This window comes from Lagopus muta, chromosome 10 (assembly GCF_023343835.1).
Source record: "Lagopus muta isolate bLagMut1 chromosome 10, bLagMut1 primary, whole genome shotgun sequence".
Classification (NCBI taxonomy): Eukaryota; Metazoa; Chordata; class Aves; order Galliformes; family Phasianidae; genus Lagopus; species Lagopus muta.
In genome coordinates, this window is record NC_064442.1 from 14310556 (window position 1) to 14325510 (window position 14955).

At 40.5% G+C, this 14955-nt stretch overlaps 1 protein-coding gene across 13 annotated transcripts in view; it reads left to right on the forward strand.

Moving 5' to 3' along the window:
• The window catches only part of TJP1 (tight junction protein 1), a 159650-nt gene that overhangs the window by 101939 nt on the left and 42756 nt on the right, over nucleotides 1-14955 (forward strand). For all 13 annotated transcript variants that reach the window (XM_048956397.1, XM_048956401.1, XM_048956402.1 and 10 more), the window contains one exon: nucleotides 13422-13478. In XM_048956397.1, coding sequence (XP_048812354.1) covers nucleotides 13422-13478 — 57 coding nt within the window. The remainder of the gene's footprint in view (nucleotides 1-13421; nucleotides 13479-14955) is intronic.

Genomic DNA, 14955 nt, shown 5'->3' on the forward strand with positions numbered 1-14955 from the left:
TGTCTTGAGCAAGAGCTACAGGTGTTGGCTTAGTGACTAATCCTGTATTGTTTGTAAGAAGTAGCAGGACAGAAACAATAGTATTTCTCAAATGAGCTGTTTCTTTACCGATTTCGAGTCACATACTCAGATTTTCTTGAAGACTCTGATCACAGCTTGCAGGATGCTAAAAAGGGATGTTACACAATAGGGCTTTATAAAATTCCCCTTCTGGTTATGTTCTGATTTATCTGCTCTTGAGTTATGGGAGATAACAAGATGGATGGCCTGCCTGTGTAACAGAGTTAGTGTGCTCTCCTACTAACGTTTGTCTGCAAGTGTGCAGACAAGAAAAAGCTAACTTTGCTGTACTATCAGTGGTTTAAGGATTTTGGAATAAAACCCTCGGTGTTATAAATAGGAGGTAGAGTTTTCCTAGCCAGCTGTGTAAGAATAAATAAGAATTAAAAAAGAAAACTTGGATGAGGGACACAGAAGGACAGTTTTCCTTCAGTGGGAGGAAGGAGCTAGACCAGCTGATTCTATCCTGACTTGGATGATTGAATTTAAGATTTTAAACCTTTCTCTGAAAGGTTGTACCTAAGTTGGACTGTCACTTGATGATAGTCAAATGATACCCACGTTTGTAAATCATAATGATACTGAAGCTCTTTTCCCTCTTTCTCCCCTCTCCCCCCCGCAGTTTAATCTTTTAAGTTCTTTATCCTAATATAGGGGAAATGTTATCATACTGCCTGTGTACGTGGCCATTTTCTTCTTTAGAACCTCTCCTATGGGGGGAAAAAAAAATCATGGAAGTTTTTTCAGAGTCATCAACTTCTCAAATAGTTTCAAAAGCCTTCACTATTTTTTTCTTCAAGCTGTGGCCTCTGATATCATTTTCCATTACATTGGCTCATCAAACAGACTTGTCTGGTGTTCTGAAGCTATCTCTTAAGGTTTCTTGCTCATCCAAGAAGAATGTTTAGTGGTTGGTTTTTTTCCCTTAAATTTAGCTGATTTTGCAGGTTTCTAGGTGATTCAATTGCTTCCTTCCCCATTCTATTTCTTGCAGTTGTGTAACTTGAGAGCTTTTGGAGCAATGGTTGAATGAACTGTGGCTGTAACCTAGGATAAACAGGTAATTGGCTGAAATTATACAGGCATTTGGCCAAACGTATGCAGGCATTTCAGCTTTAACTGAGAGCTTATCCAGTTTCTTCTCCAGTTGGTTGGATAAACAGCTAGAATGTCACTCATGCCTTTTCACTTCAAAAAATGTGCTGAGTTAACTAAATAAACATCTGCCCATTAAGCACAGATGGGAAGGGCTTGCCAAGAGGTGGTTTCGACGGGTGGCATGTCTGAGTAGGTATGTGTAGACTTTTATTTTCAGTCTGTTTGTGAAGTGCCTGTTCTGAAATACACTACATGCTTGTCATCATCTTCGCTGTCATCTGTCTGGCAACTGAGTATTCTTTATGAAATGATGATTACCGCGGGAGAAAGGTATGTGAGAAGCTGCTGTGCCTCTTAAATACAAAGCTTATCTGCCTCTGTTATTTATTGCCTGTTTGATTACTATTTCAAAGTAAGGTTGAAGCTGTGATATCCGCTATTACTTGTGTGGGTATGTCTCTGTAGTGATTTTCTGCGGGGGATTTCTCACTTGATGAGTCTTACCTGTGCAAAGTCACAGATTTAAATAGAAGTATTTAAATGTAAATAGTACTTTTCATTTGTGTGCTTATAAAAGGTGTTAAGCTGACTACTCCAGGAGATAATTTCAATGGTTAAATTGTAACAAGAACTCTCTTAAAAACCCCTTTATTTGCTGTTTGACCTGCTGACAGAAGGCTTCATCTGTTAGAATGCTGATATGTCCAGATTTCCCTTTTTGGAAGTTGTGATGGATGTTAAAGTAATGCCTGTATTTACACAGCTTTATTTTCGTTTCTGTAATCTTCAGTAATTTGGGGGGGGTTGTTGAGAGTCTGTAGGGAGTACAAACTCCTCTTCCTCCTTCATAATTCTGAAAATGAGTCTGAGGAAGCCAAAGCATTTATGAGTATTGCTTTTCATGATGTTGGATGCTTCTTTTCTTGGACTGGTCGTGGCTTAGCTAAATTTGCTTATGTTCTCATGTTTTTATCCTGTGTTGAAGTAGACTAATATTTTGGTGTGAGGGGACAAAAAAACAACCCAAATCCTTACCTCTGTCATGAGACAAATGTCAGTTAAGTGTTGAAAAGTACTGTACACAAGGAGAAATAAGCTTACTGCTTTATCTTGCACATTTTCCTGTAATATTTAAGAAGTTTGCTTCTAAGAAAAAATGGCAGCACTGTGCTATGTATATGCAAACTGATATATGCTCCTGGAGACATAATGTGTTCACTATTTCTGACACAGAGTTCTTTAGAAATCACGTCTAGACAGCTAAAATGTGTCTTCAGTTTACTTGCCGTGTAGCTGCAAGATGTAAAGCAAAGTGGAACAGGAGAAGAGCTTTGAAGTATACTTGTTCTGTTTTGTCTTGTAACAAAGTTCTTCTAATAACAACAAAAATCACGCAGCGGTCCTCAAACTCTGTTGCTGATTTATGAAGGCTCAGAAAAGATGTGCTGTCACAGAAATGACTTCCTGGATCCTTGACTTTCAGATACCAAAGACACGGGCTGCTTTTGGCAAGGAAGACCTGAGGGCAGGAGGGTGGCAAGTTGTTGTGCAAGACGTTTAGCCCTATGATAGTGATGTGATATAGAGCTCAAGAGTTACAGGGCTGAGTTGAGAATGCGGGGTTTAGAAATGCTGCGTTTGCAATGTGGAAGTTGAGAGGAGCTGCTTTCTGTGCCACAAAGAGCAAGGACTGCTGGCATGTGGAGGGGTGAGCTGAAGGCTGTATAAACCTGATCCTTTTTCAGTTTGCAAACCAGAATGTCATGCTGATGAGATTTTGATTCTTGTGGTTTTAAGTTGAAGTGGAAACTGAACTTTCTGAAAGGGGGAATTTTATCCTTGTTTGATACCTCACAAATCCAAAGCCCTTCATTTTTTAAATACAGTTCCTGGTAGTTACAGATGCACTTATGGCAGAAAGAAGCACAGCACATATTTTGAAGTAGCCCTAATCATTTTGCCCATGTAATTTATTGCCTAATTGGGAATGTGCATTCCAGAGTGGTGATGAAGGGGCGCAATGCAGTTTTGATGAAGAATATAATCCTGTGTTCTTTATATAGTCTGATTTACTGTGCAGATGCAGAAACTGTGGGAAGAGAAGTTACACTGCTGTGTGTTCAAAGCAGCTGTGGGGAGGAGACAGCAGTTTGTTTTGCTTCTGTATTTATATCAACTCTTAAAAGTGGTCACAAAGATATTTTAATTTGAGGTTAGCTTTTGGTTTCTGGTGGTTTTAAGTATGCCAGGCTTAAAGCATGTGAGATTTTAAAGCAAGTTAAACGGTGGATTGGGATCTTTTTTGTTGTTGTTTTTGCTATTTGTTATCATCTTAAATGATCAGCTTGGAAAAAGGAAAATGAAGTTCAAGCTGCAGCACAAAGACCTCCAAGCTGTATGTCATAGCAAATTTTCTGCTATTTCCTTACTTACAAAGCTTTCTGAACTTGTATGATAAGTGTTACATAAAATTTGGTGCGTTAATTGAACTGCAGTGGTCAAAATAACTGACAGACAACCAAACATCGGCACTTATGGAGAGAGTGAGTTTTTGTCTGATATCAGGTGTGATGTTTTGCCTTGAGTGTGTAAGGCGGAGTGCTGCAAGGCAGTTCTGACCTGGTCAGCAAAGAATGCTGCAGAGCTAATTCCCTGCTCCCTTCCCCTGCTTTGATGTGCAAATTGAAAAGGAAACAGTAGCTGTGAGTCTGTGGGGTGGGATGGGAAAAGGCACCATGGTTATGTATGTCTGAATACGTTCAGAGTTTAATTTGAAGCCTGTGTAAAGCCTCTTGTCCACAAATTGCTGTTATTTTCTTCTAGAAACTGTAGCCAATGTTTCTCCTAACCTGGTTGAGTTAGGAAATGACTGGGGTGTTCTTTGGCCTGGCCTTCCTGGCGGCCCCTGGATTGTTAGGGTGGGATATGGATGCAGTCAGCAAAGAGGAAATCCAAAACCAAAAATCCAAGAGCATGCTGCTGTTGAAAAGGCTTGCTTTACTTTTCATCTGAAGTTTTAATGTATGGCAATTTGCGTCCAATTTTTTTTTTTTTTGGGGGGGGGGGGGGGGGGGGAGGGATCTGCAAATTGGAAAAGGTTGTAAACCACTGGTACAGGGAAAGGCAAGGCTGGGATCACTGCCAGCAGAAAATCGGGGAGGATTATAATCAGGCAGCTGTTTGCACTGGGCGGTAGCTCAGGCCTGCATTCATTGCCTCTTGCTTGGTCCTGGCTCCCCGGTGGGATTGGTTTTGCTGCTGTTTATTCCTACCACAGCTTCTCATCACCTTAGAAAGGTGTTTCTGGCTTGGTTGTGGTGACATGGGTGTTCCTGCTGCTGTTGCATGTCACTGGAAGGGGAGGGGGAGAAACATGTGGAAATGTTTTCCCGGTTCTTCCTTGCTTGTGGAGCTGCTGGTATTTTTCTCTTGTGCTTGTTAGGGGCCGTGATGTCTGAACAGATGGAAGCAATGATTATTTTACTTTTTTTTTTATGGGTAGATAATAAACTGGAAGGTGGAAAAATATGTATGTGTATATTTTCCATAAAAGCGTGTTTGTGAAACTTTGATAACAATGAATCCTGTTTATCTTTCTGAAGGGAAACACCCATATTTTTCAAACCCCTGTGTATGGTTATGTTTAAGTTTGGGAACAAATGTGCAATAAACATGGAAGGACTGGATGTGAAGAAACTGTACTGTACTTTTCTTACTACCTACAAAGCATGACATGCCCCTTGTAAAGCAGCTGGTGCTATGGCAATAACTGCAGGTGCACACTGCTACGTGTGTTCTGTGCTATGTCTGCTCCTGTGTTCGTGGTTGACAACCCACCAGAACAGGCTTCCATTTCTCTTCTGTTAGTTTCTCTGCCTGCCTGCTCCTTCTGCACTCAGCCCCTTGGCTCCTTGATTCGGTTCAATTGGCTTTGCAAACAGAGGAGAGCCTGCCCTGAAAAAGTGAGCAGTGCTGAGCTGAGGTTGCTGCTGCTGCTCCCAGCCCTTTGTGTTGGCAAACAGCAGCCCACGAGTGCTGTTCTTCCAATCCTACTGGTTCTGATGGGACAGGTTGCTTAAACCCAGTGGCTGCTGTGCCTTGCTCTGCAGTGGCGTTGGGTGCCCACTCGCCGGGTTCACACAGGACCCATTTCCCCCTTCCCCCAGGTATGCTGTAGCTGAACTTGTGCAGTCACTTCCATTTTTTTCTCTTTGTTAGTAGCCGATAACTTTAATTGATTTGTTCTGCAGACACTAAACAAAAAGGACTGGTAAAAGATAAGCACTTAAGCTGCAGCAATAAGCTGCTTGTGGGGCCGGAGTTCATCTGTAGGTCTGCAGGCTACCGAGACGGCTTGCTGCAAACGTAGGAGGAGCTCTGCTCTGAATTTAAATACTGGTAGCATGCATCAACACTGCTTTGACTTTTTTACATTATATGTTTCTGAACTTGCAGCACTACCTGCTTTTGAGTTAAATCACTACTGTATTTTAGTTTTGTAATCAGATGTAAGGACAATTGCAGCATGTATATTTTTTCTTCAGTAATAGTTGATGTGTTTTCTGGAAAACCTCCTTTTTATAGCCGGCGAATTGATGTGTGTATGGCTAGAGACAGAGCAGCAGTAGTGGTGAGAGGTATCACTGAAGAGCACTAGGTTGTGTCTGCTTAAGCCAGGTAACTCTTCCCCTTTTGCAGGGAACATGTTTTGGAAAACTGGCAAAGGAGTACTTGTGTTACAATGAAGTAATGCAAAATGAGCTTTTATAGTAGGATGGGAATACTCCTGTTTCACAAGGAAAAATGTTGTTCTGCACTTTCCATGCTTGCTGATAAGAAAGTGCAGTTAGGTTGTCCTTGCTGACAGCTGAGCAAGCTGTGCCGATGTGAACCTGTGTGCCCAGGCAGGGTGTTGCTGTGCTGCTCTCATTCTCATCCCTTCTCTCTCATTGATCTCTCATACTTTTTTCTCCTCATCCTTAATTTAAAGGTCAAGGACAAAAAGCTGCTTTTCTCCCTGTTTTGTACCTTTTAAACCAAACTGTTTGTTACTACTGTCTCCTTTATACAAAGTCACTAACAACCTTTAACTTGCCCTATTATTTAACACTACTTGCTGTCTCCTCTTTTTTCAAGTCCTGTGTTTCTGTGTGCTTGGCTCTTCATTTACCTCCTTTGAATGTGCAGAGATAATGTAAGCTTAGAATTACAGTGTGTGCTGCAGATGCTTTAGTAACTGCGTGGCTGCTGAAATTGAATCTTCTTAACTGACCCCCAAAATTGGAAGACATCTGTATGCCTGGTTGTAACAAATAGGGAAGGGCACTTAACTCAAAGCTTTGTAATAGTGATAGATGATGTTGAGAGGAAGAAACTTAGTACATCTTTAAAGAAAAATTAACATGTGTCATTTCATGTGTGTTGTTGTCCAACTTCTGAAGATAGCATGGCATCTGTAAGTTGAAGTATCATGCAAACCTCTTAAATGTGTGTCTGGTCTGAGTGATGCCAGAAAGCTTTGAGCAGTATGTTGGGAAAAGGACTGCTGTGTCTTTGGGGGATATGGTTGCCTCTCCAGAGGCTCTCATTTAACAGATCTTCAGAGTGTAACAGTTGAAGAGGATGTTTACCTGGTGCAGCGTGTGGTAACTGAGTAATGATCTTCTGGAGGAGAAGCAAGGTCACAGCCTTCTTGCTTACAGTGACATTCTTGAGCATTGACTGCTGCTCTGATCTCCAGCTTACATGTTTGCAACTTTTGGTGTCCATATCTCACACTTGTATGCACTTCATCTTTTCATTTTGAATTAAAAAGCGATATCCAGGTGCATGAAGTGGACTCAAGTTTCCTAAATAAAACTGAAATAGTATGAGTAAGTTTTCTTACATAATGATGAGACAAACTGATAAGGAGCCAACTCAGGTAGAATCAGCTACATGTGGCCACGTAGCATGCAGGAACATAACAAGGGAGCAGAGGGTAGGGTTATTTCTGAGAATGGAAACTAGTTGCAGGGCAAAGTGTGCTGCTTAAGCAGTTTTTGGTGCTAAAACGGTGCTTTTCAGGCAGCACCTGAAGATGCAGAGAGTTAAAACATTAGATGGTGTTTCTTGAGAATCTTGTCTTTGAACTGGAGAAATTCACATCTGAACTAAAGATGATCTCTGAAGAGAAAATGAATGCTTTCAGCAATATATGAAAGCTATAACCTAGTTGTTTTTTTGTTTTTTTTTTTAATCTTTGTCCTAATAATTCTGACTTCAGTCAGTATAATGGAGAAATTAAAGACAAAAAAAAAAAAGCCTACCTGTGGCAGTGGCACCATCACTCCTTCTGAACGCAAAGGCAAGGCAATAAGCTGTATTTTGTATTTCTCTTCTGTTGTGATTTTTGGTTCCATTTTGCTAGTGTACTAGCCTGGAAGTCATGATCTTTGAAATGCTGCTTGCCAGCACTTGGGAGTTTGTGATTGTACATGATTTCATTGCCAGCTGGAAAGCAAAATGGAAAGAAGCAAAACAAATGAGGATCCCAAATTCTAAAGCATTTTTCCCACGCCTTAGAGATCATGGAGCAAGTAAGCTTTCCTTAGCTGATGGCAGATACTGTTAACAGGGTGTTTGAGTGCTGCTCTTCAGCACCTGAAGTAACCTGACCTATGACTGAGATGCATCTTTGGGGTCTTTATGTTCTGGTTTGTTTTGCCTTACTACAAGTTTCCTGAGTGTTGTTCTGTAATAATAGCATTCAGCAAGCCTATGACATACAAACTTCTATAAATACTGCACTATAACTGGATTATAATCCAGTTTTGATTTTTTTTCTTTAATATTTTCTAAAATTTTCCTTCTACCCAAATGCATTTTTCCCCCTAGCTTCTGCATATTTTTGTCGTTTGAGGGTTTCTAGAATGTCTGAAAACTTCTGGAACTAGAGTCTGCTGATTTAAGTGTTGCCTTCATGAACAACAATAGCCAAGGAAACCTGTGGCTGTGCAGAGAGCTGGGTGAGGTTTGGACTGAGAGGCCGTTCTGAGAAAGGAGTCTTGCTTGCTTCTGGATGCAAACAGCAAGTTCCAGCAGTGTGCAGCTTGCTGTGCCTGTCCTGCCTCTGAGCACCCTCTTCTCTGAGTACACAAGCTCTAGAGCTTGTCTCCTAGTGCTTGAAATAACTTAGGTATCAAGTTAGAGTTCAGTGGCTCTGGGGTAGCTTGGAGAGTGAATGTGAGGTGGTGAGTATCTTACATAAAGAGTATGTAAGAAAAAGCTCAGATTTTTCAATTGATAAAATCAATCTGATAGTAGGGGTTCTATCCTCTTTGTACTGGTTGCAGTGAAAAAGGATTTTTAATTAACAGAGGCGTTTGTGGTATCCACATAAGACAGTTGGAACTAAGCTGCTGGAGTATATGGTGGTTATAGAGTAAGCAGTAAGGACAGAGGTGAGTGTCTGCAGGAAGTTCTCCTGGTTGGTGCTGGGAACAGTGCACTGCTCCAAGTATGTGCCGAGAGATGGCGTGTTTGGGGGGGAAGTGACCTCTTCATTTTCTGCTCTAGCTGGCTGAGGAAGATACGGTTTCCTTCTGTGGACTTCCTCAGGAAGCCATTGTTTGGGCTATTGCCTTTAGGTCTTTTTTTTTTAACTGAATGATAAATATAATCCAGTAGTACTCAAACCTGCAGAAGTTCTTACAACAGCTCCAAATGCTAGTTGTTATGGTACAGACTTTATTTCTTGTTCCCTAAAGTGCAGTCAATCAAAATGGATTGATTCTGCATTTAACCTCTAGAATTCAGCAATAGAATTCTGTTGAACTTCAGAAGTTGACTTCTCCAAAGAATAATTCTGAGAATTAATTTTTGAAGCCAAATAGAAATACTGATTTTTTTTTTCCCATTATTTGATACAGTCCATCAGCACTTCATTCTTTTTTTTTCTTTTTTCTCCCCAGTATCTCAAATCAGGAAATAGTTTCTCAAAGTTGCTGTGACCTTTCCTTCTAGGACAATTAGAAATGCCTTTGCAAGTCAATTTTTATTGAAAGTAAAGGTAGACACAAGCTACAACGTGATGCTGTAAGGTTGGAGTGATGATGCTCTGCACGTAATGTGTCAAAACTTGCTCATAATTGAGCAAATTATCACTAAACTTAATCCATCCTTCTTGACACAGTTAGCTTCACTTGCAAATGTAGTTCAGATGAAGTAAGAATGATGATTCCTCTTGTAAGCTCCCTTAAACTTGTAGAGAAGCTTGGAAAGTTTCTTCTGGCTCTGATTGCAAAAGCAGATGGCAGCTTTGACTTCAGTGTAGCCATCTTGTAAGTGCAGGAGTCTGAAAAAGTGAGTGTTACAGTGGAAGAAACTTCACCGCAGGAACCTTGCATTATATTTAGGCATGAGATACTGGTTTCTCTAGCTTGAATTGCATCTTTCCAAATGTGAACTTGAACTGTCTTCTGCAGCCTGCAGGTAGATCTGGTGCTGCTGCTGACTGCAGCTTTCCCAACTGCAGGAGTGGCAAAGGGAGCAGTGCTGTTCCAGAAACATGGCAGCACTGGCAGTCAGCAAGGCTTTTGTTCCTGGATGGTGCTTGGAGGAAAAATCTTGGTGCATAAGTACAGAATTACTCATTTGGGAAAATTGTACTGTGTGTGTATTCATGTACCCAGAAATGCACAAAGAAAAGAGTGGTATGACAAAGGCATATTTAAAAAAAAAAAAAAAAGCACAGAGGGACAAAGTGGGGGTGGAGGGGAAGGTTGGGGGAGGAAAACACCAGCCTTAGAAAAGAAACAAAGAAATGTGGATAGGGGTACAAAAAAGTTGTACCTTGTGAAGGACTCTAAGCCCACAAAGGGAGCTTCATGAAAAGATGCTTAGTTAGATGAATTTATATCTCAGAGCAATACCAAAGATCAAGAACTTCAATTATTTGCATATTGATGAATTGCAGTCTCATGTATATCTTCTTGAAAACTGAGAAGACGGTTGCAGGAGCCATCTACGGAACTGGTAGTTCTACTGACAGTTTGCGTAAAGGTGATTCAAATGAGCTTAAGGAAATTTTGATTTAGTAAAGCATAAGTACAATGCAAACTATTCTTTTTAATGCTGAAGTCATGATAACTATCCTTTCCTTCCAGTTTCTCTTAGAGAACCACAGCCAATATAGATACAGCATGAGTCTACAGATTTACTTGGCCTCTTGCATTACGAAAATTCTTAATGGTTTCTGTTGAGTTACTCCAGCCCTAGACTGTAGCATCTCACTGTCGTATTCCTGGTTTCTAGTGGTGTGTATTTGCTTTCCTGCTGAGTCACCTCATTTTCCCCAAATCAATATTGGTTATGTTGTCTTGAATACAACGTTGGCAGCAGCATGCAGCAGGGCTGGTGCCATCACTGCTAACTTAACGCTGTCTGCCCCCACCTCTTAATTAATAGCTGCTTTTTCTACACACTTGGGATTTACCTATATCCTCACAAGAGGTATGAAACTCCAATGTTCCCTGCAGAATACAGCATTAGCATACCCGCAGTGTGGGTCATGTCGAAGAGCAGCATCTTAATGGAGACCTTGGCTGATGGAGAGCAGCAAGAGCTAGTTTTTGTGCCTCAGCTGTCAGTGCCTGGTGGGATGAGCACCTCTGTGAGTCTTCATCAGACTTTTCAGTCATCTATGAGTGAAGACACTTCCTCACAGACAAGAAGCAAACTCACTTATGCATTTTGTGTTAAAGCCAGCAACTCACCTCAGGCTGCCTTTGAACTGTTTTAACTGCTCTGGATTGGACTGTTTGGGCATGCAGAAAGAATGAAAATAACATATTACTTGGTTTGCTATCTGACTAATGGATATTTGATGTTTCCAACTCTTGTGAACTTGAAATGAATGTAGTAGCAAAATTTGGGGAGGCAGTAGCAGTAGATGAAGAGATTACTTAAGTGAAAAACGGAGCAGAATGGAAGTGGAAAGACTGAGCTACAGAAAGGAAACCAATTGGGAAGAAAAGTTAGAAATGGTAACTCAGTCAGTGAATGACCAATGAGCACTGTGGCTGCATTGAGAAAGAAAGGTGGATTAAGTTGTGTGGTAGCAAGCAAGTTTTGGGGGTTTGCTTTGTTTTGCTGTGAGGTATGTTGTCTTAGTTCTCAGAAACACGTTGAGTAGACCAGTTTAATTTTTCTTATTTGTTGGAAATTTACCAGCTCGTCTCATATCTTTCCCACTTCAGCATTACCAGTTCTCCCAGCTTCAGCATGAGCAGTGCTTAGCTGGATAAGTTGTTATCAGCCTTTGCCGTATCCAGGAGCAGGCAGTGTGTTTGAGCTGTGCCTTCGGGTGCCCTGCTCCAAAAACAAGCAGCAGCAGCTGGCAGCCCTGGAGCTGTGCTGCCTTTTAGCCCAGTGGCTCAAACTGACCTGTAGGCAGGTGCTCCGAATGCAAGGCGAGGGGTGTGACGTGCCTGGGACAGGTGTGGTTAGTGAGCTGTTGGGTTCATTTCTCTGCTAACTGGACTAACCTGATGCAGGTAGGGCTGCCTGTTTTGGTTAAAATGTCTATTGCGACTTGTGCAGTCTGTTCTTGTACTCCTGTTTCACCTTTTTCCTAATTGGAGTTATTTAAAAACTTCTCCTGGAAGTTTATGTGCAGAGATAATTCTTCATTTGTTGAGATGTTTGGCCTGAGAAACACTTGCCAAAACTAAGACAGAATGAGAGCATCACGAATGGGGAAGGAAATCAGTATTCATTAACCGTGTAGCAAGTGGAACATTCTATTTTGTTTCAAAGATGGCACTGTTTGTGGAAGTTGTTACTGTGCGAAAATTGATCAGATGTGTTTTTAAAATACTTAACTGGAAGGAAAGAATCTAATCTGGGGCTCCAGTTGTGTTGATTTCTAATGCAGAGGAGCACCCTGTGCTGAGTGAGAGAACCGATGGAAGGAGGGGTTTGCCAATTAAGTTGCACCAACGCTTTTAGGAGAAGTGAACCCTGAAAGAGAAATAAGCTGTAATGTAACACATCCAAGCTGTTGAAATTGGAGCACAAAATGCAGAGAGGAAAAAGACCTAAAGCTTTCTGGGAACATGAGAAGAACTCACTTGTTAAATGTAGTTGCAAATTCTGGTGTGAGAGAAGTGGATTAAGTTTTCATAGATATTCATAGTGGGACTAAATGTTTCTGATGCAGTTTTCTGTAATTATATACGACTGGATGAAAATTGGGAATGTTTTTGTTGTAATGACTGTGTTACTGTAATGATGGTTGAGTTTTTAAAAATGTGCTTCTTTCTGATTGGCTTCAGAGATGTTTCTGCTGTGATTCTGTGCCTTAGTTAGTTAGTGGATTGTTTACTTGTGGAAGGGTGCATATGGAGCAAAACATGGGATGCTGCCTATGGAAAGGCAGAGAATGTGGCAGCAGGAGAGTTGTTGCTGCTTGCTGTGTATTTCCTGCTGCCTCTCTACCCGTTTTCAAGGCTTTGACTCTTCCATTTTTAACTCCCCCAGCCCATTTTCCCCTTTTCCAAATGTTTTTTGTGGCAGAATGCCACAAAATGCTCTTGTAGGCAGAAATACAAGTATGTAAACACTGCCATAATGTTACTGTTTAATCCTGTTCCTTTTCTGAGACCTCATTTATTTCTGTGGTACTGTGGCATTGAGTGAAGAAATTAGTGTACACTGAACTGCAGTCTGTTAAGTGACCTGTAAGCATAACACAGTTGTATGGGTACTGTGATCTGCAGAGCTGGGTGCTCACGATGAGTTGGTGGTGATCTGCCTACAACTATAGAACAAGCAAAAGGCAGAACGTTCATGAAGTGTCAAATGTGAAAGTTAGTGTGTTATACTTGTGATCCTGGTAGGAAACTGAAGTGGGCATTGGACCTTACCGTGTGCTTAAGGTGCAATCTAGAGAGACTGCATTATAGGTTTCTTGTAGTTCTTCCCTTTAAACTTCCTTAGTTCCAAAGTTAGTGATATATATAATGATCAGAAATTTGATGCCTGTTAAGTTCTGCTTCCTGAATCCACATCCCCCCCCTTGACCAAGAGCACAGGAAGTTCAGATGTGACATATAAAGGTGGGAAGTATCTAACAAGTGAGCCAACTCTTCTGTTACTGTTCAATATGAATAAAAATGGTCATTTTGAGTGCAAATTCCTATTTGTGATACTATACAGTTATTACAGCTTTTCACTGTATGCTGTATGGTGAAGTCTGATCTTTGTTTTCTCTCTCTCCTTAGAGTGCAACAATGGAAGAAACAGCTATATGGGAACAACACACGGTGACTCTTCACAGGGTAAGCTAATACAATTGGTTGTGTGTGCCTAACTCAGGATGCTGGTAGGCTTTGAGAACAATAGGAAAAAGCCAGATGTCAGGAAGTGAAAGAAAAGGAAACTGTCCTATCCCTTTGTTTAAATTTAGAAGCGTTGTAAAAGCTGTGTGATAGTAGTTCTATTTCATCTGTTTGTTTCAGTTTAAATTTCTAAGATGAGCCTGCCTACAAACGCTTCTGCACATAACCGAAAGTAGTTAGAACCCAAAGGGTTCATGCATTAAAGACTGTACAGAAACCATACTGATTGTTTTACATTTTGAGTTGCAAAGGCTTAAAGCAGTGTGGTTGAATACAACTAAATGTATTCAAAACTGTCTAATTTGATTAACATTTCTTTTAAATCAGTGTTGAAAATGGTGATTAGATAATAGAAATATGCACTTCAGACAAAATGTGTAGTAGGGATCAGTGAATGGAGACAATTTCTACCTTTGTACTTTTTTCTTATTTGAGCTACTCTTAAAGTGAACCAGTTTCTGGCGTAGCTATCAGAAAGCCATACAAGAGAAGCAATTAGTAAATAAGTAAAAATGATAACACACAGCACTACTTTTCTAGGTGACTCTTCAAGTTTGCTACGCTTTACAGCCCAGAAAGTTTTTTAACAAATGTTGTTTTTTCTGAAAGTAATTGCCCCTGTTATTTTCTAATGCAAGCTGTGCAATCATACTGTGAAACTTTTTAAACGTGACTTTTTTTTTTTTATCTTACTGTTGGTTAAAATAGTGCTGGTGTTATTTAGAAATGAAAAATCCCATAGCAGTACAAAACTGGGTGGTAGATTTAATGGTAGCTTGGTTTTTCTGGAAAGAGATCTTATTCTGATTAATCTAAGTGATAACTTTAATGAAACATGAAAGTGAGTTCAATCAGTGTACAAAGGAATAATGCAACGCTGTGGTAGGTTTTATCTGGCAAATGTTAAACAAATAGAAAGTTAGAATTCATTCTCGGCACTATGAAGAGCTTTTCAGGGTATTTGCTTATTTGCTAAACTTCAGACTTTCCTGTGACATTCTTATAATGCTAGGTTATCAAGAACATAAAGTTGTTTCTGCTTAGTTGTAAGAGAAGAAATGCTACCAAATTTGTTGCATTCTCACATGCAGAAGTTAGCAGAATTGGAATAGTCTCAAAACAACACTTCAGAGTGGTTGAGGAGTATTTCTGTGCAAGTTCATCTGTTGCCCTCTGCTGAGCTACGGAACTGGCTGGAGACAGTCCACTGTCTGCCATGTAACGCATTTGAAGAGCTGAACTTGCTTTCTTCTAAAAGAGATGCTGAAAAGTCAGTGTGATTTTTATTTAGGCTTAGCTGAGGGCAGTGAGCTGGCTGCAACTAATGGACTGGCACTAAACCTCTGAACTTATAGAATAGCAGCAAGTTAAGCATCGCAGTATTGGCTTCCTGTGTGCTTTTTTTTGTTTGTTTGTT